Source organism: Eschrichtius robustus, chromosome 16, assembly GCF_028021215.1.
Source record: "Eschrichtius robustus isolate mEscRob2 chromosome 16, mEscRob2.pri, whole genome shotgun sequence".
Taxonomy (NCBI): Eukaryota; Metazoa; Chordata; class Mammalia; order Artiodactyla; family Eschrichtiidae; genus Eschrichtius; species Eschrichtius robustus.
In genome coordinates, this window is record NC_090839.1 from 24648432 (window position 1) to 24665210 (window position 16779).

The 16779-nt window shown below is 45.3% G+C and overlaps 2 protein-coding genes across 3 annotated transcripts in view; one reads left to right on the forward strand and one right to left on the reverse strand.

The window, feature by feature from the left end:
* MYH7B (myosin heavy chain 7B) overlaps positions 1-10764 on the reverse strand; it is a 41295-nt gene extending 30531 nt beyond the window's left edge. Inside the window, 1 exon segment of the mRNA XM_068524734.1 lies at positions 10639-10764. Coding sequence (XP_068380835.1) covers positions 10639-10764 — 126 coding nt within the window.
* GSS (glutathione synthetase) overlaps positions 10584-16779 on the forward strand; it is a 33773-nt gene continuing 27577 nt past the window's right edge. The window contains exons 1-3 of one of the 2 annotated variants that reach the window (XM_068524571.1): positions 10647-10668; positions 11400-11468; positions 13368-13502. In XM_068524571.1, the coding sequence (XP_068380672.1) occupies positions 13374-13502 (129 nt within the window). In that variant the 5' untranslated portion in view covers positions 10647-10668; positions 11400-11468; positions 13368-13373. Of the gene's footprint in view, positions 10669-11399; positions 11469-13367; positions 13503-16779 lie in introns of both variants that reach the window. The other variant, XM_068524570.1, reaches the window with a different exon arrangement.

The window sequence follows — 16779 nt, forward strand, 5'->3', positions numbered from 1 at the left end:
TGCTGTGTAGTGACATGACATAAGTGTGAGCAGAAGTACGGAGCAGTGATGAAGAATACCTTATCTAATATCAGACTGCCTGGGACTGAATCCTGGCTCTGCCAATTACCAGCCATGAAATCGTGGAAACTCACTTAACCTCTTAACAATGGAGATTCGTAGAAAGTACCCACCACGTAGGATTCTGATGAGCACTATATGGGTTAAAACATCTGAAGTGCTTAGAACAGTGCCTGGCACATAGCGGAGACTCATGATGTAACGTGGGTTTCCCTCATATTATATTATTATTTACATTACTGTTGTTACTTTCAAGATATCTCATTAAATGAAAAAAGTGAGGAGCAGAGAGGAATAGGTGGCTGGAGGCTAGGAAAGGGACAGACTGATATCTTTTCCTTGTGTATCCTTTTATACCTTTGAATTTTGAATCATGTCTATGTATTACCTATTTCTTAAGTGTTTGCTAAATGAATAAAGGTCGCTTCCAACATATCGATCCTTGAAAAAGCAAGCCCCTACTCTGTGCCAGTGGGGAGGGCCTGGAGGAGGGCGGGTCCTCAGGGTGTGGGCTCAGTGCCCTCAGCCCTGGGTCTGAGTCCCTGGGACACCCTCTGTCCTCCAACCCAAAGGTGGACAAGATGTATCCATGCGAAATCATCCCAGAGCAAACTGTAAGCCAGAAGGAAGGCTTCCCAGTTTCTAGGCCAAGCAGCAGGGGTGGAGGGGGCAGTGGAAAAAGGCTCCTGCCCTCTTCCCTGGCCCCGGCCCCCAACACTTCAGCCCAAGCTATTCTTAGAACCCAGATAATGCCAGCAGTTGCTGCTGCTCATATCAGCTTCCAGAACCACCCGGTCCTGAGAGGCCCAGTGCTGCCCCCACCCCCAGAACGCTGGCCTCTCTGCAAGGTATGGGCGTCCTGCTCACTCTATCCACCGTATCCCGCAGGCCACTGCAGGTAGGTAAGAAGACTGGGTGATGGGCCCCTCCAAGACTTCCCTTGCCAGGCAGCTGAGTGGAAATAGGAAGGGCTAAAGGACACCCTAGGGTATGGGCTGACCCCTGGAGGTCACCATCCAGATAGTCTGACCCGACCTCAGCCTCCAAACTATGCTCAGAATATGAATGAAAGGGCTGGGGGCTCCGGACATGGGTTAGTCTGGGGAGCTGGGGTGGGGGAGAGTGGAAACAGCAGCGGGAAGAAAGCCTGGGAGGGTCAGTGTATGGGGGAGGGAGGATGCTAAAAAAAAGGAGGAAGAGATGGCAGAAGAGGGTCTGATAGCTCTGGCTCCAGAGTCAGACTGTCCAGCTCTGCCCCTTACTTGCTATGTGACCTTGACCTTTTCCTGTCGGAGCTTCCATTTCCATCATAAAATGGGCATAACCTTATTCCATTGGGTTGTGAAGCAGAGTCAAGGAAATAATGTATGTAAAGAGCTTAGCCTGTGCCTGATATATACAAGCCCTATGTAAATGTCTGACAACATTATCGTTGACTCCGTTTGAGCAGGCAGTGGTTCTTTTTTAGCTTTGCACCTGCAGGGACTAGGCTGGGCACGTGTTAGGACTGCCTCTTTGAGTCCTTGCTTTGCCATTTACAAGCTAAGTGACCCTGAGCTAGTTACTTAACCTCTCTGAGCCTTGGGTCCTTCTCTGCAAAATGGATATACGAAGAGTACCTGCCTTATAATGTTGCTGAGAGATACAAATGAACCAGAGTGCTTAGCCCATGGTAAGAGATCAACAGTGTGAACACGCCAGCCCTGTGGTGATGTGTATGTTGGGGTAGTCTGGTGGGGAGGCCTTGGGTCTGCCACTCTGGGGATGGAATTTGAGGTAGAGACCAGGGCAGCCAACATTCTGGAAGAGACATCCTTGTGGGCATACCACGTGGGAGGAAAGTCCCAGGGTCTTATAAGACCACAGCCACCTCACTGCCAAAATCCTGTGCCAAAGCCTTGGCCCTGCCTGGGGTCTCAGGATCAAGACAGGCTTGTCCCAGCCTATGTCAGCTTCCCATTTCGTTGAGTTCAACAGACACTCTCTGATGCCATCCAGATTGGGACTGGTTCTAGGCTTGCTCCTAAGGAGGAGTCTGCCTGGTAGAGTGGAGATGGGGGAAGAACTCTCAGAAGACCAGTTAGAGGTAGAGTGGGACGGTGGGGTGAGGTTGTGTCTCTGCCCTTGTGATCATGGTCAGTCAGCTTGGTAGGTGAAGGGCAGAGAGAGGCTCAATGAATTAGGATTGGAAACCAACCCAAACGGTCTACCCTGGGTATCCTGAGGTGTGCAGGGTGACCCTGCGCTCTCCCACATCTCAGGGTATACTGCAAACCTCTCTGCGAATCTGCACTTTGCTAACTTAAGGGTGAGAGGTCTCCTTGAGCACAGCCCTCAGGGGTTTTTTTTTTAATGGGTTGAAAATGTTGTTATTACAAATATCTCTATTTTCCTACCTAATTCTTTGGGCCTTAAATTTCATTTTCCAATCATTTTCCAATTGAAATTTTTGAGATAATTGTATAGTCACAAGAATTTATAAGAAATAATACAGGACTTCCCTGGTGGCACAGTGGTTAAGAATCCACCTGCCAATGCAGGGGACACGGGTTCGAGCCCTGGTCCGGGAAGATCCCACATGCTGCGGAGCCACTAAGGCCATGCACCACAACTACTGAGCCTGCGCTCTAGAGCCCGCGAGCCACAGCTACTGAACCCACGCACCACAACTACTGAAGCCCGTGCGCCTAGAGCCCGTGTTCCGCAACAAGAGAAGCCACCGCAATGAGAAGCCCACGCACAACAAGAGAAGAGTAGCCCCCGCTCGCCGCAGCTAGAGAAAGCCCGCACACAGCAATGAAGACCCAATGCAGCCAAAAATAACTAAATAAAATAAATGTATAACAGCAACAAAAGAAAGTGTAAACTGGAATCACCCTATATTAAAAAAAAAAAAAAAAAAAAGAACCATCTTCCCCAGGGGCCTCTCACTCTGCTCCCTGCTGCCTTCTCCATGCCAGGCCCAATGGATATTGTGACTTGTGTTTCTCACCTACCCAAGCCTGGGCAAGCTTCTCCTTTCTTTGCTGTCCTGGGTTTAGCTGAGCCAGGCTAACAATACAGCACAGTGCTTAAGAGTTCTGGAGTCAGACTGCTTGGGTACAAACCTTCAGTTACTCTGTCCCTTTGATCCTCTGTTCCTCACCTATAAAGCAGGAATAATAACAGCACCTACTCCACAGGGAATTAAATAATACCTATAAAAAGAAAAAGGTACAATGCCTCGCATATGTGTTCAATACACAATCCTTACTATTATTTTTCTTATTATCATTATCATCATCCCCAAACTCAGTGAATAAATAAGGGAAATACAGGGACTTCCCTGGCGGTCCAGTGGTAAAGATTCTGAGCTTCCACTGCAGGGGGCACACGTCCGATCCCTGGTCGGGGAACAAAGATCCTGCATGCCATGAGGTGCAGCCAAAAAATAATAAAAATTAAAAACAAACAAAACAAAACAAAACAAAAAACCAAGGGAAATACATACCACCAATACAGAGACCATGAGAAGGTCCTCAAGAAAGGGTCATTCCTAAGACTGTGGGACCCCATTCTCATCGTTACACAATTCCCTTCTGGCTTCTCTCTAGCTCCCTCCCTTCTTGGGGAAAGTGTGGGGGGATGGAAGCGCAAGACTATAGCCTCTCCCTGGGGTAAGGCTCCCATTGCTGGTTTCAAGGTGACAACTGCCTTTCCCCATAGATATAGAGTCGTTGGTCTCGCCCAGTGCTTCCTAGCTCCAGGGTCTCCCTACACACAGCTGGCAGTCTAGGCCCAGAGCCCCGCCATCCTCTAGCCACAGGCAGAACAGAGGGTCATCTCCTCATCAAAGAGCTGAATCCATTCTACTTTCATGCCATCCATCCAACCATGCAAATATTTACTGAAAAATAAACTTTGCTATTAATCTGGGAAATCCTAATGAGATATCATTTCACACCCACTAGCCTGGCAAAATCAAAAAAGCCCAACAATACTGAGTCTTGGTGAGGATGCCGAATAAGGGCAATTCTATTACATTGCTGGCAGGAGTGCAAATTTGTAAAACCACTTATGAGAGTAATTTTGTATTATCTAGTAAATCTGAATATGCCCATGACCTTCAACATACTGCACAAGGAGGCACATATTAGACTGTTTACCCTTTGTAACAGCAAAATAGTAGAGACAACCCCAAAGGATCATTCATAGGAGAAAAGGTAAATGAAATGTGGTATTTTTATGCAATGAAACCTATAGAGCAGTGAAAACAAATGAACTAGTTACTCTTATCAACATGGATGAATCTCCCAACATAAGGCTGAATGAGAAAAACAAGCTGCACAAGAACACACGTTACCATTTAAAGTCCCCCAATCAGGAAAAACAGTATCATATTTTTTTTAGATACACACACCTAGTAAAAGGACTAAAAATGCATAGGACCTACCTCACACCATATACAAAAATTAACTAAAAATGAATCAAAGACCTAAATGTAACAGCAAAACCCATAAATCTCACAGAAAAAGACAGATGTAAGTCTTCATGATTTTGGATTAGGCAATGGTTTCGTAGATATGACACTCTAAACATAAGCAACCTAAGAAAAAAAATAGATGAATTAGATTACATCAAAATTAAAAACATTTGTGCTTCAAAGGACACTATCAAGGGGTGGGATAGGGAGGGTGGGAGGGAGACGCAAGAGGCAGGGGATATGGGCATGTATGTATACGTATAGCTGATTCACTTTGTTATACAGCAGCAACTAACACAACAATGTAAAGCAATTATACTCCAATAAAGATGTTAAAAAAAACCATTTCTTCAATATAAAGAGGCTGCATAAAATATAGAGATATTTACCAAAAAAAAAAAAAAAAAAAAAAGACAACATCAAGAAACTGAAAAGAAAACCCACAGAATGGGAGAAAATATTTGCAAATCATATATCTGATAAGGGTCTGGTATCCAGAATATATAAAGAATTCTTAAAACTCAATAATATTTTTGCCCTTAAGATGGGTAAAAGGTTTTAATAGACATTTCTCCAAAGGATATATACAAATGGCCAATAAGCACACGAAAACACGCTCAATATCATTAGTCATTAGGGAAATTCAAATTGAAACCATAATGAGATACCACTTCACACCCATTAGGATGGTCATAATCAAAGAGATAAGTGTTGGTGAGGATGTAAAAATTGAAACTCTCATACATTGCTTGTGGGAATGGAAAATAGTGCAGCCACTTTAGAAAACAGTCTGGCAGTTCCTCAAAAAGTTAAACATAGAGTTACCATATGACCCACCAAGTCCACCTATATAACCAAGAGAATTGAAAACATATATCCACACAAAAACTTGTTCATAGCAGCATTATTTATAATAGCAAAAAGCAGAAACAACCCAAATGTCCACAAGTGATGGATGAACAAAACGTGCCGTATTCACACAATGGAATACCATACCATAAAAAGGAATGAAACATTGATTCATACCACAACATGGACGAACCTTGAAAACATTATGGTAAGTGAAGGAAGCCAGACACAAAAGACCACATACAGGATTCCATTTATAGAAAATGTCCAGAATAGGCAAATCCATAGAGACAGAAAGCAGATTAGTGATTGCCGGGGCTGGAGAGAGGGAGGAATGGGGGAGTGACTGATAATGAGTATGGGGTTCCTTTTGGGGGTGAAAATGTTCTAGAATTAGATAGTGGTGATGGTTGCGCAATCTTGTGAACGCACTAAAAGCCACTAAATTATACACTTAAAAAGGTTGAATTTTATGGTATATGAATACAAAATGGCATAGAATAATAAACACCAAATTCAGAAGACTCTTAACTTCGCCAGGGGTTGGGGAGATGCAGTTGTAGAGGGGCACACAGGGGGCCTTCAGCTGTATTAGCAGTTTTTATTTCACAAGCGGGGTGGTGGGTATATGGGTGTCTGTTATACTAACCTTTATACTTTTCTCAATGTTTTTATAATAAATAAAATTTAAAAGCATTTACGGAGTGTCAAGTAGGACCAGGCACTGGGCTATCTGGGTGGTATAATGATGAGTAAAATTGGATCTCATCCTGCCCAAAAGGAAGTAGATAAAGATAAGTAGTGGGACTTCCCTGGTGTTCCAGTGGTTAAGAATCCGTCTTGCAATGCAGGGGATGCCAGTTCGATCCCTGGTCAGGGAACTAAGATCCCACATGCCACAGAGCAACTAAGCCCTCGCGCCGCAAATACTGAGCCCACGTGCCACAACTACAGAGCCCACGCCCTCTGGAGCCCGCAGGCCACAACTAGAGAGACCGTGCCCCACAACTAGAGAGCCCACATGCTCTGGAGCTCCCGAGCCACAACTAGAAAGAAGCCCGTGCACCACAACGAAGAGCCCGAGAGCCGCAATGAAAGATCCCGTGTGCCGCAACTAAGACCCGATGCAGCCAATAAATAAATAAATTTTTTTTTTTAAAAAAACCAACAGATAAGTAGTAAGCAGAAAAGAGGGGCTATAAGTAAGTCATCGCTCCTTTCTGGGCTCCTGTTTCCTTATGGATGAAATGAGAGCTGGACTAGAAGCTTGTTGGTAGAAAGTCTCTGAGGGTCCTGGGGGCTGAGGAGTGTCTCCCCTTTATCAGCCCACAGCTTCAAGAATTCATCATGCACAATGAGCACACAGGCCCTAGAGTCAGTCCTGGTGCCATCAATCACCCCAAGTGGGCCTAAGGCAAAGCCCAACTGAGTCTGTTTCTTCTCAGTAAAATAGAGACAGTAACTTCTCCCTCCCAGGATTACTGGGGCGTGTAAATGAGATAACACATGTAAAGTGTCCAGGACAGGCCTGGTACACAGTAAATCCTCAACACATGGAAGAGTCCTCCCTTTGATTCCAAAGGCATTTCCTGAGCAGCATGGCTGGGCCAGGCCTGTGGTAGGTAGGGGCTGGAAGACACAGGAATTCCACTCTGAACGGCCAAGCAGTGGCCCCCAGTCAGGTGTGGAGACAGCCTCATAATTCCAGGCAGAGTGACGTCATTGCTAAAAAGAGACAGCAGCCACGTGCACAAATGCAGACCTCCGTGCAATGCAGACCCTGGGACGACACAGATGTCCCAGTCAAGAGGCCCAGTCTAGGCTTGGCCAGGGGCCCTTACAGGGGGAAAGGCAACGTACAAAGAGATTGGCCTCCATTCACACTGCAGTGCAGCCCTCCTTGCCTTTTTTTTAAACTAATTCAGACTCAAATGTTCCCACAAACCCAACAGAGTTTGCAATGGATTCAGAAGTCAGCTTTGGGAAGCCTGAGCTCGTGGCACATCCCAAGGTACATGTGTAGGTGCACAATGGCTAAGAGTGTAAAGCTGCATAATCTTCAGCAAGTCAGGGCATCTCTTCAAGCCTCCAAGTCCCCAGCTGTAAAATGGACATGATAACAGTACTCACCTCATAGGTTTGTGGTGAAAGTGAGATAACAACTGTAAAGCCAGCAGCCAAGTACCCGGCACTTAACGAGCAGATCAAATAAAGATTAGTTATTGTGAGAAAAAAACCAAAAAACAGATTCCATTTTGAAAGTGAGGGAAGTGGGATTCAGAGAGGTGAGAAGTCTTGCCCATAGTCACACTGATAGTTTGTGGAGTCAGGATTTGAACTCAGGTCGGAGACATCAAAGGCTCAAGGCATCATAAACTCGCTCTGCTCCAAAATCTTCAGCAGGTTCCCTGATGTCCACTAAAGGGAATCTATCCTTGCCATGGAGGGAGGAACCAGCAAAGGCTTGAGGCCAGAAAGACCTCGGGCAAGTTCCCTAATCCTGGGTTCCTTGATCTGGGATCCCTGAGTAGGCCTGAAGAGGTCTCTGAATTCCTTCACATGGTCTGCTAAAAGTTTGTGTCTAATGGAGATTCTCAAAGGAGCCTATGGCCTCAAAAGTAACAAACGACCGACTTGACCTCACTTCCCATGTTTTCTTATCCACCCAATGGAGATACAGTACCCACCTGGAAAAGCTATGAGGGGATCAAATGAGATAGTTTATGAGAAGCACCTGAAACATCCCAAGCTTTCACCTAATGTTGGTTTCCTTCCCTTCCTCCCTCCCCAGCTTATTTCCATCAGTCGGCAAATATTATTGAGTATCTACTACTGCAGGTGCTGGGGGTAAAATGGTGACCAAGACAGATATTGCCCCTGTTTTCATGGAGCTCACATTCTAGTGGAGGGAAACACATAAAATTAATTATTTCAGATACTAATAAGTGTTATGTAGAAAATACACAGGAAAATGTGATACAGGCTGATCAGGTGGGGATGTCATCTGAGGAGGAAACATCTGAATGACAAGAAGGAGCCACTTATGCCAAGATTTCGAGGAAAAGCATCTGGGCAGAGGGAGCAAGAAAGGCAAAGCCTTGCTGGAAACATCTTTGGCCAAGAGCCCCTCACTTCCAGTCCCACCACAAACTGGATCCCCTTGAACAAGTCACATAACTTCTGAGGCTCAACTGTCACATCTACAAAATGGGAATGAAAATACCTTACCTGCCACAATGTGAGAGGACACAACCAAAGGGGTGTTAAGGTCTGGGATCCTCCCCAGATCTCACAAATAGGCACCTGATACACGTCATTTGGCACCCATCTTGGAAGAGGAGAACCTGCACAGAGAACCCTGGGTCATGATTTTTTATTTTTAATTTCATACTGCCCTAGAAATAGCTTCCTTTGTTCCTTGTTAGCCCGGTGGAATTTTTCTGGCACCTGGGGCCTATTATAGTAACTGCTGCTTCAGACTCTCCCTTAGGTACAAAAGCAGACAAAAGAGGGACATCATGAAATCACAGTTGTGGCAATAACCAGACCACCTATCCCTTCCTTCCCACCAACAAGATTGGAAAGCTCAGTCTGTCCTATAGGTAGAAAATGTACATACTTTATTATTTTTAAAATATTTATGTATTTATTTATTTATTTTGGCTGCGCCAGATCTTAGTTGCAGCACGTGGGATCTTCGTTGTGGCATGTGGGCTTCTTAGTTGTGGCATGCGGGCTTCTTAGTTGAGGCACGCATGCAGGAGGATCTAGTTTCCCGACCAGGGATTGAGCCTGGTTCGCCTGCATTGGGAGCATGCAGTCTTACCCACTGAACCACCAGGGAAGTCCCACATACTTTATTTAAGGAGTTGGAAACATCCTGTCCCCTGGATTGGGCCGCTGATTTATAATCAGTCGGAGTTCTCTCTCCTAAATATCTCTTTAATCTGTCCCCTTCTCTCCATCTTCTTGGCCCCGCCTCATCATCTCACACCTTAACTACCTCTGAGATCTCTCTCTGGCCTTGGTCTCCCCACTTACAAACCATTTGCCATGCTGTAACCAGCACCTAACACACCATGTCTCCCTCTTCCTTAATATCCTTAGACAACTCATTGGACAAATGCTAAACTTCTTAACCTAGCATCCAAGGCTCCCTCCCCAAGACTGAGCTCCTAAAAGCCTGCTCCAACCCCCAGACCCTCCTCAGTATCTACATCAAACTCCTCATTGTCTCTAAAACAAGACTAGCCACATTCAGAATTATTTGCCTTTGCTGTTTCTGCTCCTGCTACTTGGTACACTAGCCCCTTTCCTGCCTCTAACCACCCCTACTTCCTTCACTGTTTACACATGCTTACCTGTCCTTCAAGACCCCAAAAGCCTTCCCTACTTCCCCAGAAAAACACTGTTTACCTGTCTACCTTTTAAATCAGATGTGAAAGCCGGGGCTCTGTCTTATTCATGGTTAATTCCCCAGAGCCCAGACTGATAAATTCAGTTTAATTAAAATTCGTATCAGGTGCTTCAGACTGAGAAGAATCCTATCACAATCCAGAAAGAAGGAACAGTTAAAGAACTGGGGAGCTGCCAATGGGTGAGATGGAGGTAGGGATAAAAAAATCTGCATTAAAAAAAAAAAACTGCACCAGATCCTGATGCAAGTGATATTGGACATTTTGTGAAACACTGGATCACCCTCAAACGTTCCTAACTTTAAAACTGCTGGAAAAATGAAACTACTTTCCTTTTGCCATTTAGGCTTTTCCTGCAGCTGTCCCAGGGTTGGAGAAATCGGGTGTTCTTTTCTGGGACGCAGCTGGGTTCCAACACTGGCTCAGCCTTTAACGTGCTATGGGACCCTGCGCTGGGCTCTGTCTCTGTCTCTGGGCATCTATTACCACACCCACTACCACCAACTGTGTGTCCCCAAGGTAGTGACTGTCCCATTCTGAGTATCAGTTTCCCCATCTTACGTCGGAAGTCAGCAGTTCTGACGCCCTACGAGCTTTAGCTTTGCAAACCCGTAGCTCCCGGCTGACCCAACACGACTCCTCCCTTCCTTCCCAAGGTGCTGTCCCAAAGCTGCCCTCACACAGACCATCCCTTCCCAGCCACCGTCCAGCTCCGCTGCTCTTTAAGCCCTGCCCGGGGCGTGGAGGGGATGGGGGCGCGCAAGCGCGTTGGATCGCATCGAGGCCCCGCCCCCTGAAGCTCCGGTAAAGGCGCTAGGGGGCCTGAGTACGGAGAGCGGCAGGACGACGAACGAGTAGGTTGGGGCACTGCAACGGCGGCCGGTAAGGGTCATGCTTCTTCGGGAGAAAGGCCATGAGGGAGGGGTCTGTCAGCGATTGGAGCCCTGGAGGCCAGGAGATGTCGCAGCTCATACCCATGGCAGGGACCTGGAAGCTGGTGTCCAGTGAGGGGGTGGGGCTGGTGCTTCTTGATTGCAGATTTCCTAGATCTCCTGACTCCAGATTGTGCTGGTGTCGGGCACTCGGTGCCGGTGAGACTAGAGCCGGAGTTTGTTTTTTTTTTAAACAACAAAAGTGGAAGCGATTAGAACCAAACTTTGCCCCGGGTGGGAGCGAGCGGGCCGTGAGGCGGGGCAGGCCTGGGCAGGAGACCGTGTTGTTGCCCCGGGCCTCACGCAGGCATTGGCCTCGCCCTTGGCTTTAAGTCCGACCGGGGTTTTCTTGTGGGCGTGTTAAGGCTTTTGGTGATCTGGCTCCAGTATGTCATTCATTCATCATTCTTTCATTTAACATTCATTGAATACAGTAGTAGGCGCTGGAGCTAGAGAAGTGATCAAGACACACTATTCCCAATGATACAGGGGAAATTAATGGGCCGTAGAAAGAAGCCCTGGGCGGGGAACAGGGACGGCTTCTGAAACTAAGTCGTGAGCGGTGGTCGGAGTGGTGGGGATTGTCCCAAAGAGAGACGACAGCAAATGCCAAGGCCTGGAAGCGGGAGACTAGCTGGTGTGTCCTGAAGATACATCACTCCGAATCTGTTTCGTGCCTAGGGAAGAGATGGTGGTAGTCGGAACCAGGCCTCCTAACGGTGAAGGTGGAGAGAAATCAAGGAATTCAGAGTAATGTATACTGAGAATCCATAGGATTGGGGGAGAATGGGGTGTAGGAAAGATGTATGTACAAGGCTTGGGTGCCTGGGTCGGGTTCATCAAGAGTAGGAGCAGATTTATGGGGCGACAACAACACATTCTATTCTGGTTCTATGGAGACTCTCAGTAAGCAGTTGGATATTCTCCGTTGAAGGTCAGGAAAAGCACTGCAGTGAAGTTATAGTTTCGAGTGTCATCAGCAAAACAGAAATAAAGCCACAAGAAGGATTGAGACTGTAGAATGAGAAATACAAAGGGCCCAACTAGCACTTGTCATAGTAATTATTTTTGTCTTATCTTTCTTTGCGTCCTCAGTCAGGGTCCTGGCATTAGATGCCAATCAGTGTTTATGCCAGCTAAACAAAAACCCAACAGCAGGTGGAGATGATAGAATCCCAGAGTTGTGAAGAGATGGGGGCCAGTGGAGAGTTTCATTGCTCTAATGTCAGAGTCACAGGTTCTAGTCTTGGCTCTGCCACCAGGCTGCTGGGTGACCTCTGACAAGTCTTCTACCTGTAAAGTGGGTACAGCCAAAAAAGAAGCTCCCATGTATAGAGCTTCAAACACTGCTAAGGAACTACACACAGGTTTTTTTTTTCATTTAATCCACATGGTGACCTTATTTATAAAGGAAGTAATTATTATGGATTCAAACCCAGGTCTGACTGACCTCAGAGCTTTGTTCTCTACTATGACTGCCCTTATCTATGTCTCACCTGACAGGGTTGTTGTCAGGACCCTCTTGAAATCACATGCTCATTCTTTCAAAACATTGTGCTGAGGCCGACAGACTATCATTATTGGTCTAGCACCAGTTCTGTCATGGGGAGTGGGGGATGGAGCTGAATGTGACGGAGGTTACTTGTCATTCTCCAGCTCTCTTCCTGGGACCACTGAGCTGGGCAGCCATGTTCTAATGACTGGTGTTTCCAGATTTTTATCCAGATTTCTTACACCCCTGGGGCCTGCTGCAAAATCAGTGAGTGTCAAAGTGTGAGTTGGTTCACCCTGTGTGTCTCTGGCAGCCAGTTGGACTCCTCCTATTACATTGGGCACTTGGGTTTCAATTATTTCTATCCTGCTAATATGATTTCTCAAGAATATTTTCTGTCTTTTGGTTCTATGATGATAGATGTCCATACAAGGAATGTAATCATTTCCTGCTAGTGAGTTTGCCTCTGGTTAGTATGAGGGAGGAGTTCACCTTCTTTGCATTTAATAGTATTCCACAAAGGGCTCCTTTCCCCCACTCCCACATAATTTATTTGAAACCTGCCGACATGGGTTGTTGGAGCTAGAAGGGAAATTAATAATATATTACAGCAGTTCCCGTCCCAGGAAAATTTATTAAACATACAGAGCTTCAGCCCTTCCCTCCCCTCAGACCTCTTGAATCAGAATCTCTAGTAGGGCCCAGGAATCTGTATTCTTTTCCAAGCTCTCCAGAATATTCAGCTGGTTTGGAAACCATGGTCTACCCCAGACCCCTTGTTTCACAGGTAGAGAACCTGCAGCTCTGGGAGGAGAAAGAACTTGCCACGATCACATATGTATTAGTGCCTCTTTCTCCAATGGAAAGCATCGGGCTGGGAGTCCAGAGACCCGAGTTCAATTCCAGGTTTTACTAGTCATTACCTTGGGCAAGTCATTTCATCTCTCTGAGCCTCCGCTTCCTTACTGTGAGAATAAGGCTGTCATTGGATTAGGACTCAAAAGAAAGAGTGTCAATGGAAATGCTTTGTCAAGCTTTCCATTTTGTGCTCATGGAAATTGTTAAGAACTGCCAGCCAGTGTTCACTCCCCTGTACCACACTGCCAGTTGCTGGGCCCCAGGCCATCTGTCAGCCCTTCTCTCTCCTTCTGTTGCAGGTCAGGATGGCCACCGGCTGGGGGAGCCTCTTGCAGGATGAACAGCAGCTGGAGGAGCTAGCAAGGCAGGCTGTAGACCGGGCCCTGGCAGAGGGAGTGTTGCTGAGGACCTCACAAGAGCCCAGCTCCTCAGATGTAAGCCCCTGACCCCTCTTCACAGCACTGACCACACTGCTTGGATCCTACTAGGCCCCTGCCAGGCTGGAGGCAGCTCCTTTGGATTATCTTTTTTTTCAATAACTAAAATTGATCTCTAGAAGTATGTAAAGTTAAAAAGCACCATGCTAGAGTAATCAAATTTAAGTCTGAGGCTTGAAGTGTGACTTAGGCAGTTACATAGCCTCTCTCAGCTACAGTTTCTTCAAATATAAAAAGGAATAATAATGGGGCCTACATCATGGAGTTGGTAAGAGAATTAGAAGGTAATTCATATGAAGCACCTTGCCCAGTAAACTTATTTTTTAAGGCCCCCTAGTCACACTGCCTTCCCTGTAATTAGTTTGTGGTATATCCTTCCAGGTCTTTCTCTGTGCATTTACATACATATATATGTATATAAAGAAATACAGTTGACCCTTGAACAGTGCTGTGGTTAGGGGTGCCAGCCTTGTGCGCAGTTGAAAATCTGCATATAACTTATAGTCGGCCCTCCATGTATGCGGTTCCTCTGTATCAGAGGTTCAGCATCCATGGATTCAACCAACCTCAGATTGCATAGTACTGTAGTATTTACTCCTGAAAAAAATCTGCGTATAAGTGGACTTGTGCAGTTCAAACCCACAACTTGTGCAGTTGTTCAAGGGTCAACTGTATATAGTTTTTAAAAGCCAAATTGGATGATATATATTATGCTGTGATATATTTTTGTTTTCTTTTCATTTAACAATCTGTCTTAGAACTCTTTCCAACTCCTTCCATAAAGGTCAGCTTCATTCTGATGCATAGGATTCCAAGTGTGAATGGATCACAGTTTAGCTTTCCTCTACTGACGGCTATTCTGGTGATTTCTAATGTTTTATGACTACAAATAGCCCTACAGGGAACGTCCACATACATGCCTGTTTGGGCCCCTGTATGAGTGTTTCTCTAAGGTTGATACATAAAAGTAGAACTGCTTAGTCTAAACCACATCTTTAAAAAATCTCATCCTTTAAAAAAGAAAAACTTTTAATTTTGTGACTAAGTAAGACATTTTCAGGCTTCAAAATTCAAAGGGTATAAGAGTTTACAGTTTAACCCTCCCTTCCACATTCCCTAGCCACTCAGTTCTCCCACCCTGAAGGCAACCTGTGTTTTAGTATTCTTGTTTATTCTTTTAGCTAGTTTACTCATAACAAGAAAATACGTATATATTCCTTTTCCCCATTTTTTACACAAAGAAGCATATTAGACAAGCTCTTCTAGCCTTAATATATACCATATGATTATCCACATTAGTAACTAAGCCACATACTTTTTTTTTAACAAATTTATTTATTTATTTATTTATTTATTTATTTATTTATTTATGGCTGCGTTGGTTCTTCGTTGCTGCACGCAGGCTTTCTCTAGTTGCGGTGAGCGGGGGCTACTCTTCGTTGTGGTGTGCGGGTTTCTCATTGTGGTGGCTTCTCTTGTTGCGGAGCATGGGCTCCAGGCTCGTGGGCTTCAGTAGTTGTGGTACACGGGCTCAGTAGTTGTGGCTCACAGGCTCAGTAGTTGTAGCGCACGGGCTTAGTTGCTCCACGGCATGTGGGATCCTCCCGGGCCAGGGGTCGAACCCGTGTCCCCTGCATTGGCAGGTGGATTCTTAACCACTGCACCACCAGGGAAGTCCCAAGCCACATACTTTTTTTAACAAGCCACATACTCTTTTGTCTCTGTGTGCCCAGAACCTAGTTAAGGGCCTGATAGAGAGTTCAAACTCAATAACTGTTTACTGAGGCCCAAGTGAATGAGAATGGCTGTCACCTAAGGTAGGCTGATGCTATAAACAGTCTGCCTCTGGCTTTGGGAATATAACTGCATGGTTTGTGAACTTCAGATTTTGTGAACTTCTTGTGTGAACCCATAATGAAGCACCTTCCACTCCGAGATTTTATTTCTTCTGTTAATCAATAGGTATTGTGTGCAGGTCCAACACCTTGTCCTTCTGGAAGTCAGTGGAGCCTAGAAAAGGCACAGTCCTCAGTGAGATTTCCAGTCCAGAGAAAAAAGACAGGAAGTGTGTGTATGTGTATGTATGTGTGGGGGATTTCATTCCAAATCTTTACCAGGTGCCTGTTCTATGCCCGGCCATTCTAGGCACTGAAGACACAGGTGAGTCAGCCAGAGACTCTGACCTCTGGAGCTCATGGTCTAGTTGGAGAATGTACCACAAGACAAAATTAAATAATGTCAGTTCTGGAGACTTCCGTGGTGGTCCACTGGTTAAGACTTCACCCTCCAATGTAGGGGGTATGGGTTTGATCCCTGGTCGGGGAGCTAAGATACCACATGCCTCGTGGCCAAAAAACCAAAACATAAAACAGAAGCAGTATTGTAACAAATTCAATAAAGACTTTAAAAATGGTCCACATCAAAAAAAGTCTTTAAAAAACTAATAATGTCAGTCCTATGAGGAAATATAGGCCACCTGCTACACAATATTAGCTATCATTTATTGAGTATTTACTACCTGCCAGGCACTATTCTAAACATTTTGGAATCTCTAACTCATTTAATCCTCACCACAGCAGAGATGAGGAAACCAAGGCCCAGAGAAGTTAAGTAACTTTCCAGAGGTCATTTAAATGGTGGTATAATTGGCAGAGCCAGAATTCAAATCCAAGGAGTTTACCTCCTGAGTCCATGCTCTGAAATTACATTTTTTATTGCCTCTCCCAGGATACTGTATAGGACACCTGGAAGAAGGATCAATTCATTAGTAGTATTTGAACTATATCTTAAAAGACAAATTGCAGAAAGGAACAGCATAGCAGAGGCCCCAAAGAAGGAAAAGGCAAAACATGTTCAAGAGAATGCAGCTGAATGCAGGGGACATAAGTGGATATAGTGGGAAAGAGTCAGGCCAAAGTCAGACAGCCAAGAGGCTTTGGGTACCGGGCAGAAGAAGAGTGTGAACTTTATCCTGTAGATCAGGCCTACAGACCAGCCACGTGCAGATTAAATAGTTGTCTCCTGCAGTGTTTAGAGAGTTAATTTATTTTTTAAAATACATGACCAGGGTACAAAATTCAAAAGGATATTCAGTGTAGAATAAGTCCTTCCTCCAGTAATGGTTTTCCCTCCCCAGAGGCAAGCACTGTTAACAGTTTTTTCACCAGATTGTCTTTAAAAAGTCAGAGCCAACATTTTTTTAAATTGAAGTACAGTTGATTTACAATATTATGTTAGTTTCAGGTGTACAGCATAGTGATTCAGTATTTTTGCA